The sequence below is a fragment of the Pipistrellus kuhlii genome, unplaced genomic scaffold (genome assembly GCF_014108245.1).
Source record: "Pipistrellus kuhlii isolate mPipKuh1 unplaced genomic scaffold, mPipKuh1.p scaffold_m20_p_9, whole genome shotgun sequence".
NCBI classification, from domain to species: Eukaryota; Metazoa; Chordata; class Mammalia; order Chiroptera; family Vespertilionidae; genus Pipistrellus; species Pipistrellus kuhlii.
The window spans coordinates 35088407-35100847 of record NW_023425595.1 but is presented as its reverse complement, the minus strand read 5'-3'; the positions used below and the strand labels follow the sequence as shown (position 1 = coordinate 35100847).

Below are 12441 nucleotides of genomic sequence, written 5' to 3'. Positions count from 1 at the left end.
GTACCACATTGTTGTTTTGATTTGTATCTCTTGGATAATTAGTAACTTTGAGCATGTTTTCATGTGCCTCTTGGCCTTCCTTCTGTCTTCTTTTGAAAATATTCTATTTAGGTCCATTGCCCATTTTTTAATTTAGTCATTTATCTTCCTATCGTTTAGTTGTATAAGTTGTCTGTAGATGTTGGAGATTAAACATTTATCAGTTATAACATTTGCAAATATGTTCTCCCATACAGTGGGCTTTCTTGTTGTTTTGTTGTTGATTTCTTTTGCTGTAAAAAAGCTTTTTATTTTGATGTAGTCCCATTTGTTTATATTCTCTTTAGCTTCCATTGCTCTATGGGCAGTATCAGGGAAGGTCTTTCCGCATATGTCAGAGATTTTGCTACCTGTGGATGCCTCTAGTATTTTTATGGTTTCCCGTCTTATGTTTAAGTCCTGTATCCATTTTGAGTCTATTTTTATGTATGGTGTAAGTTGGTGATCTAATTTCATTTTTTTGCACGTATCTGTCCAATTTTCCCAACACCATTTATTGAAGAGACTGTCTTGACTCCATTGTATGTTCATACCTCCTTTGTCAAATATTAATTGAGTATAGTATAGAGTAGGAGTGTCGAACTCAATCAGAGAAGGGGCCAAAATCTAAAATCCAGCCTAAATCGCGGGCCGAATGGTTTACAGAACAGTCATAAACTGTCATTGTGATGGAAACGCAGCGGAGTGCAGTGATGACAGTGCGGTGCGGGCCACATAGCAAGGCCTGGCATGACAATTTGGCCCGCGGGCCTTGTGTTTGACACATGTGGTATAGAGGGTCGATATCTAGATTCTCTATTCTATTCCATTGATCTATATGTCTGTTCTTGTGCCAGTACCAGGCTGTTTTGAGAACAGAGGCTTTGCAATACAGCTTGAAATCTGATATTGAGATCCCTCCTACTTTACTCTTCTTTCTCAGGATTGCTGTGGCTATTCGAGGTCTTTTATTGTTCCAAATGAACTTTTGGAGAGTTCTTTCTAGTGAAAATTTCAGTGAAATATTTCATATTTCAGTGAAATATGCCGTTGGTATTTTAATGGGGAGTGCATTGAACCTATAGATTGCTTTGGGAAGTATGGACATTTTGATGATGTTGATTCTACCAATCCATGAACATGGTATGTTCTTCCATCTGTTTACATCTTCCTCTACCTCTTTTTTCAATGTCGTGTAGTTTTCCGCATATAGGTTCTTTACTTCCTTAGTTAAGTTTATTCCTAGGTATCTTAATTTTTTTGGTGCAATGGTAAATGGAATTGCTTTTTTAGTCTCTGTTTCTGTAAGTCCACTGTTGGTGTATAGAAATGCCATAGATTTCTTGGCGTTAATTTTGTATCCTGCTACACTGCCAAATTCATTTATTAAGTCATTTAGTTTTTTAATGGAGTCTTTTGGGTTTTTTATGTAAAATATCATGTCATCTGCAAATAAGGATAACTTTACTTCTTCTTTTCCAATTTGGATGCCTTTTATTTCCTCTTCTTGTCTAATTGGAATGGCTAGTACTTCTAGTACTTTGTCAAACAGGAGTGGCGAAAGTGGGCATCCCTGTCTTGTTCCTGTTCTTAGAGGGAATGGTTTTAGTTTTTGCCCATTGAGTATGATGTTTTCTGTGGGTTTATCATATATAGCTTTTATTATGTTGAGGTATGATCCTTCTATTCCCACCTTGTTGAGAGTTTTTATCAGGAAAGGGTATTGGGTTTTATCAAATGCTTTTTCCGCATCAATTGATATGCTATATGATTTTTATCTCTCAATTTGTTTATGTGATGTATCACATTTATTGATTTGCGAATATTGTACCATCCTTGCATTCCTGGAATAAATCCCTACTTGGTCATGGTGTATGATCTTTGTGATGTTCTTCTGGAGTCGATTTGCTAGAATTTTTGTTGAGGATTTTGGCATTTATGTTCATGAGGGATATTGGCCTGTAATTCTCTTTCATTGTGTTGTCTTTATCTGGTTTTGGTATTAGGGTGATGCTGGCTTCATAAAAGGAGCTTGGAAGTGTTCCTTACTCTTGATTTTTTTGGAGTAGTCTGAGGAGGATAGGTTGTAGTTCTTCCTTGAATGTTTGGTAAAACTCTCCTGTGAAGCCATTTGGCCCTAGGCTTTTGTTTTCTGGAAGCTTTTTGATGACTGCTTCAATTTCTTCCAAAGTTACTGGCCTATTGAGATTTTTAGATTTTTCTTGATTGAGTTTTGGAAGGTAATTTATATTTTTTAGGAATATATCCATTTCCTCCAGGTCGTCCAGTTTGTTGGAGTAGAGTTGTTCATAGTATTTTATAACAATCCTTTGTATTTCATCGGGGTCTGTTGGTTATTTCAACTCTTTCATTTCTGATTTTGTTTATTTGGGTCCTCTCTCTTTGTTTCTTGGTTAGCCTGGCTAGAGGTTCATCAATCTTGTTTATCCTTTCAAAGAATCAGCTCTTGTTTTTGTTGATCTTTTGTATTGTTTCTTTGGTCTCTATGTAGTTTATCTCTGCTCTGATTTTATTATTTCCTTCCTTCTGCTTACACTGGGCTTTTCTTGTTGCTTTTTTCCAACTCTTTGAGTTGTAGAGTTAGATAATTTATTACCATTTTTTCTTGTTTTTTTTGCAATAGGCTTTGAGAGTTATGAACTTCCCTCTCAAGATTGCTTTTGCTGTGTCCCATAAATTTTGAATTGTTGTGTTTTCATTGTCATTTGTTTCCAGGATGTTTTTAATTTCTTCCTTGATTTCTCTGGTAACCCAGTCCTTGTTTAATAGCATGCTGTTTAGTCTCCATGTGTTTGATTTTTTGGATTTTTATTGTAGTTGATTTCCAGTTTTATGCCACTATGATCTGAAAAGATGTTGATATGATTTCTATCTTCTTGAATTTGAAGAGACTTTCCCTATGTCCCAACATGTGGTCTATCTTTGAGTATGACCCATGTGCACTTGAGAAGAATGTATATTCTGTGGCTTTGGGGTGAAATGTTCTGAAGATGTCAATTAATTCCATCTGGTCTAGTGAGTCATTTAGGATTGATGTTTCTTTGCTGATTTTTTGTTTATATGATTTGTCCAAAGGTGATAGTGGGATATTAAAATCTCCTGCTATGATTGTATTGCTATTAATCTCCCCCTTAATATCCTCCAGCAGGTTTTTTTATTTTTATTTTTTATGTATTTGGGTGCTCCTGTATTGGGTGCATATATGTTTACCAGGGTTATTTTTTCTTGTTGGATTGCTCCCTTTAGTATTATGAAGTGGCCTTCATTATCTCTTGTTATGTCCTTCACTTTGAGATCTAATTTGTCAGATATAAGTATTGCTACCCCAGCTTTTTTTTTCCATTTCCATTCGCCTGGAAAACCTTTTTCCATCCCTTCACCCTCAGTCTGTGTGCATCTTTTTTTATGAAATGGGTTTCTTATAGTCAGCAGATATATGGGTCTTGTTTTCTTATCCAATCCGTTACCATATGTCTTTTGATGGGAGCATTTAATCCATTTACATTTAAAGTTATTATTGATAGGTACTTATTTGACGCCATTTTAAAAAAAAATGTATTTTATTGATTTTTTACAGAGAGGAAGGGAGAGAGATAGAGAGCTAGAAACGTCGATGAGAGAGAAACATCGACCAGCTGCTTCTTGCACACCCCCTACAGGGGATGTGCCCACAACCAATGTACATGCCCTTGACCGGACCTTTCAGTCCGCAGACCGATGCTCTACCGCTGAGCCAAACCGGTTTCGGCTTTGACGCCATTTTTATTCTATACCCCTGTGCTCCTTCTTCACTTCCTACCCTGTTTCCCCAAAAATAAGACAGTGTCTTATATTAATTTTTGCTCCCAAAGATGCGCTAGGTCTTATTTTCAGGGGATGTCTTATTTTTCCATGAAGAAGAATACGGTACACATTTACTGTTAAATGAAAATAAAGGAATTTCATTACCTGTATACGGTACGGTAGTACAGTAATTGTCAACACAAACTGTGAATCCTACAGTATCAAGAATTTACTCATTTATTCAATGACAGTGATGTCATCATCTTCTGGAACATCATCATCACAATCCAATTCCTGAATTTCCTGGTGAATTTCTTGTGACTCCATTTCTCTCAGAATCAGTAAACCAAACCTCTCATGTTTAGCCTAGGGGGGGATGGGCTTATTTTCGGGGGGATGCCTTATATTTCACTCAGAAGGAAACCTGCAAGTAGGTCTTATTTTCGAGAAAACACGGTATTTCTTTTTTTATTTTTACAGTAGACCCGTTAGCATTTCTTGCATTGCTGGTTTGGTGGTGATAAATTCCTTTAGTCTTTTTTTGTCTGTGAGGCTTCTGATTTCACCTTCAATTTTGATTGATAGCCTTGATGGGTACAGTATTCTTGGATTCAGACCCTTCCTTTGCATGACTTTGTATATTTCATCCCATTCCCTTCTTGCCTGATGATTTCTGTGGAGAAATCAGTTGCTAGTCTGATGGGGGTTCCTTTATATGTAACTTTCTGTCTCTCTCTGGCTGCTTTTAAGATTCTTACTTTGTCGCTGGTGTTTGCTAATTTAATTATAATGTGCCTTGGCGTCGGTCTTTTGGGATTCATTTTGTTTGGAACTCTGCGAGCTTCTTGTATTTGTGTGGGTTTTTTCTTCTCTATCTCAGGCAAGTTTTCTGTCATTATTTCTTGAAACAGGTTTTCTATGCCTTCCTCAGTTTCCTTTCCTTCTGGAACCTCTATTATTCTAATATTGTTTTGTTTTGTATTGTTCCAAAGTTCCCGCAGGCTCTCCTCCTGCTTTTTAATTTTTTTTTTTTTTTTCTGAAGCTGCTCTAATTGGGTATTTTTCCCCATCTTGTCTTCTAGCTCACTGATTCAGTCCTCTGCTTCTTCTAGTCTACTTTTGATGCTTTCCATTGAGTTCTTTATAGTAGCGATGTCATTTTTCATTTCTTCTTGATTCATCTTCATTTCCTCTTGGTTCTTCTTCATTTCCTCTTGGTTCTTACTCATATTATCAAATTTGTCTTCCATTCTTTTTAGCCATCTTATGATCATTTCTCTGAATTCTTGCTCTGATAGGTTGCTTGACTCTAACTCGTTTAATTCCTTTTCTGGTGATGCCTGCTTTTCTTTCATGTGCGGGCTATTTCTTTGTTTCCCCATGGTCTCTCTTTTCAGGATGTCTGGTTATGTATTTCTCTCTCTCCTTTCCGTGGGTGATTGAAGAACTCCCTTGAATCCACGTGATTGCGCTGACTAGGACGTCACAGCTGTTCGGTGGTCTCCACTGTTGTGGGTTTTTCAGGCCTCAGATAAGATCCTCTATTCTTTGAAGATGGAGTAGTTTTCCCTCTCGGCAGTTTCATTTTTAATTTTTTGAGAACCCTCCATACTGTTTTCCATACTGGCTGTACCAATCTGCATTCCCAGTAATATTGCATGAGGGTTCACCTTTCTCTACTTCCTCCACAACACTGCGTGTTTGTTGGTTTATTGATGATAAACATTCTGACAGTTGTGATGTGATATTTCATTGTGATTTTTTTTTTGCATGTCTCTGATGATTAGTGATGTTGAGTATTTTTTCATATGCGTATTGGCCATCTGTATGCTCTCTTTAGAGAAGTTTATATTCAGGCCCTTTGCCCATTTCTTTACTGGATTTTTTATTTTATTTTTTAATATATTTTATTGATTTTTTACAGAGAGGAAGAGAGAGAGAGATAGAGTTAGAAACATCGATGAGACAGAATCATCGATCAGCTGTCTCTTGCACACCCCCCACCAGGGATGTGCCCACAACCAAGGTACATGCCCTTGACCGGAATCGAACCTGGGAACTTTCAGTCTGCAGGCCAACGCTCTATCCACTGAGCCAAACCAGTTTCGGCTTTACTGTATTATTTATTTGATGTAGGAGTTCTTTGCAAAACCTTTTTAGTTTGAGGTAGTCTCATTTGTTTATTTATTCTTTTCTTTTCTTGCCCAAGGAGATATATCAGAAAAAATATTACTAAGAGGAATGTCTAAGATTTTACTGCCTATGTTTTCTTCCTAGAGTTTTATGTTTCAAGTCTTACCTTTAAGTCTTTAATACGTTTTGAGTTATAAGAAGGTGATTTATTGTAGTTTCATTTTTTTGCATGTATCTCTGTCCTATTTTTCAAACACCATTTATTGAGTAGACTGTCTTTATTCCATTGTATGTTCTTGACTCCTTTGTCAAATATTAATTGAAAATATAGGCATGGGTTTACTTCCAGGCTCTCTATTCTGTTCCACTGACCGATATGGCTGTTTCTATGCCACTACCATGCCATTTTTATTACTATCACATTATAGTACTGTTTGATATCAGGTAGCATGATAGTTCCAAGTTCGTTCTTCTTTTTCAAGATTTCTGAGGCTACTTGGGGTCTTTTGTGGTTCTACATAAATTTTTGGATTATTTGTTCTAGTTGTGTAAAATACACTATTGGTATTTTGATAGGAACTGCAATGAATCTATACATTGTTCTGGGTAGATCAGACATTTTAATTATGTGAATTCTTCCTATCCACAAGCACAATATATGCTTACATTTATTTGTATCTTCTTTCTTCAGCATCTTATAATTTTCTAAGTACAGGTCTTTTACCTTAGTTGAATTTTATTCCTAGGGTGTGTGTGTGTGTGTGTGTGTGTGTGTCTGTGTGTGAAGCAATTATAAAGGAGGTTGTTTTCTTAATTTTCCTTTCTGATAGTTACTTATTTGTGTATAAAAATGCAACCAATTTCTGATTATTAATTTTATATCCTGCTTCTTTACTAAGTTCATTTATTAGTTTTTATGTGTACTAGTATGTGTGGAATCTTCAGGGTCCTCCATATATATAGTATCATGTCTTCTGCAAAAAAATGACAGATTTAATTTTTCCTTTCCAATTTGGATGCCTTTTATTTCGTCTTGCCTGATTGCTGTGGGCTTCTTGTATTATGTTGACTATGAATGGTGAAAGTGGACATCCCTGTCTTGTTCCTGATCTTAAGAGAAATGCTTAAATTTTTCCCCGCTAAGTGTGATGTTTGCAGTGGTTTGTCAGATTTGTCCTTTATTATGTTGAGGTATGTTCCTTCTATTCCCACTTTGTTGAGAGTTTTTATCACAAATGGATGCTGGAATTTGTCAATACTTTTTCAGCATCTATTGATTTGATCATGTGTTTTTATCCTTCATTTTGTTTATGTGGTGTATCATGTCAATTGATTTGCAGATACTGTACCAGCCTTGCATCTCGAGAATAAATCTCAAATGGTCATGGTATGATCTTTATAATGTATTGCTGGATTTGGTTTGCTAATATTTTCTTGATAATTTCTGCATCTATATTCATCAGGTACATTGGCCTATCATTTTCTTTCTTTGTAGTGTTTTTATCTGGTTTTAGAATTAGGATAATGCTAATACAATGAACAAGGTTAGGAGTCTTCTCTCCTCTTAAATTTTTTGGAATAACTTGAGAAAATAGGTGTTAGCTGTTCTCTCAGTGTTTGGTAAAATTCACCTGTGAAACCATCCAGTCTAGGATATTTGTTTGTTGGGAGCTCTTATTAATTATAATTGCTCTGTTTAGATTTTCTGTTTCTTCTTGATTCAGTTTTGGAAGATTGTATGCTTCTAGGAATTTATCCATTTTTTTCCAGATTGTCCAATTTGTTGGTGTACAGTTATTCACAATATTTTCTTATAATATAGTATTTTCTACTGTCTACTCACTTTAGGCATTTATTTATTTATTTATTTATTTATTTATTTATTTATTTATTTTTAATTTATTTCATTATTGATTAAGGTATCACATATTTGTCCTCAAACTCCCATTCAAATCCCCACCCCTCTATTGTCCTTGACCACTGGTTAGGCTCATATGTGTGCACATAAGTCCTTTGGTTAATCTCTCCCTTTTATCCCCACCCCTCCTTTGAGGTCCAACAGTCTGACCCATGGCTCCTTATCTCAGTGTCTGTTCTTGTTCATCAGTCTAGGTTGTTCATCATTTCCCCTAGATGAGTGAGATCATGTCCTTCTGGAAATATACTTATAAGAATAAAAAATGAGATAAGCAATAATCATAATGCTGAAAGGTGTATGCATCAGTCTGTAGTGAGCTTCTTTCTGGGCCACCAGTTCTTTTGAGATCCAATTTCAATGTCAGACAGTTCCTTATGTGTACATGTCAGCAATGATATTTCAGTTCTGGATGGTGGGCAAATGGTGGTAATGCAGGTCCAACCCTCTCTGGTTTGGTCCTGGGCAACCTGCAGTGATATACAGCTGCTGACTTCTATTATGGTAAGCCATCATCAGTGACTTCCATCTCTGGACTGCTTCTCTTCTGTCTTCATGGTTGGAGTAGTCCTGTCAATTCCTGTTGCCAGAATCCACATAGTCTCAGAGTTGTTTTCTGAAAATATACAAACATATTCTCGACCAAAAGTTAATAAAGGAATATTTTCTATAAATTTGACTTGGGATCCTTTTTCATTTTTTGCCCAAGTGATTTTCCTCTGGCTTGTTTTGGTACCATGTGTGTTTTTCATGGGTGTCTTGTTGATAGCATTACAATTAATTTTCTAAAGTACAAATTTTCTAGCTGTAATTTACTTTCAGGATATTTTTTCTTACATGATATTCTTCTACTTTCCCCTTTTTTTATTTAAATATTAGGAGGCTTTTGGAAATTTTATAATGTAGTCTTGATGGCTTTTAAATTTTAATTTTTTGCACTATAATATGACTGCTTTAGGCTCATTTCCTGTTGTGAGATTTTATCCTGAGATGAACTACCAATAAAAATTTTAGTTAACATTTTAGGAACAGCTTTTTGTCAAGTGCAATTAGTTTTTCTAGGATATTCGCTTATTTTAATTAGCCAATTTAAATTAGCCTGAAAACTTGTCTACTATTTTACTATCAGATTTATTACTCTAAAACAATCTCATTTTACTGTGTAAATATTAGGGGAAAGGATTATTTGCCTTCTTGAGTAGGCCCTGAGCATTCCTGGTGCTAGGCTGGATTTAGATATCAAAAACCCACTTCCCCATACCATGTTTATGAGACAACTCAAACAAGTCTTATAGTGTGAGGACAGCTGCTGTCAGCCAAGTCTCTGTCTTTTACCCAGGTCCCTTTAGGCTTTGCTTGTTGTTCTTTTTCTAGTTCCTTTCAGTATAAGGTTAGACTATTTGAGGTTTTTCTTGTTTCCTGAGGTAGGACTGTAATGCTCTGGATTTCCCTCCTAGGACTGCTTTCACTGTGTCACATAAATTTTGGGTTGTATTATCATTTTCATTTGTCTCAAGGTATCTTTTGATTTCTTCCTTGATATCATTCATTGTTAATCCATTCATTGTTTAGTAATATGTTATTTAGCCTTCAGATATCTCTTTTCCCCCCCACCATTCCCCCCGTAATGTATTTCTAGTTTCAAACCATTGTGGTCACAGAAGATGCTTGATGTGATTTCAATCTTCATAAATTTATTAAGACTTCTTTTGTATACTAACGTGGTCTATCCTAGAAAATGTGCCACATGCACTTGAAAAGAATGTATACTCTGCTGTTTTGGGGTCAAATGCCCTGAAAATATTAAGTCCGTCTGTTTCCTTGTTGATTTTATGTCTGGAAGATCTATCCATTGACATCAATGGGGAGTTAAAATTCTCTACTATGACTATATTACTGTTGATCTTTCCCTTTATGTCCATCAAGATTTACTTTACATATTTAGGTGCTCGTATGTTGGGTACATGCATGGTTACCAGAGTTATATCGTCTTGTTGGATTGATCCCTTTATTCTCCACTTGCTGGCTGACTTTAGGCTTAGTCACTAAAAGGGCCTCTGGTGACCCTATGAGCTTTGCAAGGTAGGGTCTCAGGGAGTCACCAGGGAGAGGTGAGTTGTGTTCACCAGATGGATACAGATTCAAACTCAGCACCAGTGCTGGGACTGAGGTCACTCAGCAGAAGTCTCAGGGCACACCAAGACTAGCCTCTACCCGCTAAGTGCCCCTGGACCTTTGTGGTGGTGTTGATGTTCTTAGGGAGTTGTCAGGGTAAGGCCAGCAGAGTTTATCACATTTGACTATGTGAAGAGAGGGCTCTGCATAGGAAGGGTAACACCAAAGGGAAAAATGGCCCCCACCTCAGAGCCACACAACTTGGTCTCTGATATCCAGGCCCAAACAGCTGACTCCTTAGCAGGCACGAGCTGGGCAGGGCAGGGCAACAGGGAGTGGGGAGGGTGGGAAAGCAAATTAGGTAGTGCTTTCCAGATTGATGCAGTATGGAGGAGAATGCTCAACCTAGAAAAGACGACATCTGCAGGAGGTGTGGGAGAGGGACTCAATACAGGGACCTGGCAGCTGTCCCTTCAGCTCCCCAGAGCCACAAAACTCTGTCTATCCTCACATGACTCCACTTCAATCTGAACCACACTCCTTCTGCTGGAGCCAAGGACAAGTGGCTACAAAAGAGAATTTGTGTGCTGGTCCTTTAAGAGTGTGCCTGAGTTACTAGCAGACTCTATCTTCCTGGGTACTGAATCCTTGCTGATATTATGTGGGCTCCTCTTCCTGGCTCTGGTGCTCCAGGCTGGGGAGCCTGGCTGAGGTTGAGACCCCATGCTCCTCAGGGGGACCTTTGCAGCTGAGACATCCCTCTGGATTGTCTACATGGTGTGGGGCCAACCCCTTTCACATCTCTGCCTTCCCAACAAGTCTAAATGTGGCTGCTTCTGTAAATTATAGGTTATACAACTTCTGTTCAGCTAGTCTTCAGCTGGTTATTCAGGTTGATTATTCTATAATTTAGTTTTAATTCCAGTTTGGACCTGGGAGGAGGTGTGTGTAACTTCTACCTACTCTGCCGCCTCTTGGATGTCCATCTGCCCTTCCTTTTTAAGAGTCATGTCTATACGGACAAAGCACTTTGCAGTAGCGGCTTGCCCTCAGGGCACAAATGACACTGACATCAAACACAAGAAACATTCTATAATAGTATGTGCCTCCAGGTCTCAAGACTAGGTCCTGACAAACCTAACCTATTCCTTATCTGCTTTCTTCCCTTAACTCTCATAGCCACTGATCCTCATGTTCATTCTTTATTTATGACCTTCAATTGTTCTTTAGAAGAGACATAGGGGCTCAATGTCTCCCCTTTTATGAGCCACAGGGCTGTCTGCCTCAGCAATGTACTCAACGATTGCTTGCCCAGCCAACCTCCCAATGTCCAAACAATACTCCCTGAACCTTCTCCCTTCCTGAGCGTGCTTCACCCCCATTTGCCAGACTGGAGCTTAGTAAAAAGTACAATGGCTGCCTTTCCTTTTCTTCAGATATCTTATCACAGAAGAAGACCAAGAAGGCAGATGTGGAGCAGTGTGGAAGTCAGAACAGTTTCTCAGGATGATTATGTACATTACAGTTTCTGAGTATCAGAAATGAAGGTACTCACCACCTGACCAGTAGTCCATGTTCCATGAAGTTTTTCAGGTTGGGAAGGGTTTGCCTCAAGTCTGGAGTCCCAAGTCCATGTTGATATCTTAGCTGCAAAGGTAGAAAAAGAGAATTAAAAGAAATGTTGGCAGATATTAGGCAGTGCTTCAGAAACATGATCTATTAAACATTTTTTTTTTTTTTTTTTTACTCGAAAATAGGAAATATGATGTATGATTCCAATATCATCAACCACACTTTTGGGATGGTGTTTAAAAGTACCCTTTTCATCTCTTGCTCCTTTGCCTCCTAAAGTTGGAAAAAATAAAAAATGACTAACTGTGGAATCAAGGTATTTCAAAGACCCTTGTAGAATTTGCTAATATTGGTTCTAGGGACATAGACCATAAAACCAGTGTTTGATTTTAGGTACTGAAGGCTAATATTATATACTCGGAGCACATTCAGCCCTTCTTTTGCTGATCCTCTCTTTGAATAAACAAGGGTAAGAATCATGTTGTATTCTTCTGATAGCTAAAGTGTCTGATACAGTGCTTATTAAACAAATGAGTTGCAAGCCACTTTTGACAGAGGATGTGCTCTATATTTCTCTTGTATCTATAATTTCCATCTTTATACAGAACAAGAGCACAGAGGTGAAGGGCTAGCGTGAGGAAATTATGGCCTGTGGGCTTGATCTGCTCTTAGTTTTACATATTTTTGCTAGATTTAAAAATTAAGTATCCTTCTATGTTCCTTGAGTATCTTGCTAAATATTTTCATTTGCCTGTTCCTTGCATCCTCTTATTCTGTCTCTGAATACCATCTGCTTCCTTAACTGACCATAATAAGATCTGAAATAGGTACATGTGCACATTCATACACATGCTCACACACATATCAAATACACAGTAAATGTG

General features: G+C 37.5%; 1 protein-coding gene across 5 annotated transcripts in view; it reads right to left on the bottom strand.

Moving 5' to 3' along the window:
* Positions 1-12441, bottom strand: part of UVRAG (UV radiation resistance associated) — a 261973-nt gene that overhangs the window by 28146 nt on the left and 221386 nt on the right. For all 5 annotated transcript variants that reach the window (XM_036426266.2, XM_036426267.2, XM_045577909.1 and 2 more), the window contains one exon: positions 11541-11632. In XM_036426266.2, coding sequence (XP_036282159.1) covers positions 11541-11632 — 92 coding nt within the window. The remainder of the gene's footprint in view (positions 1-11540; positions 11633-12441) is intronic.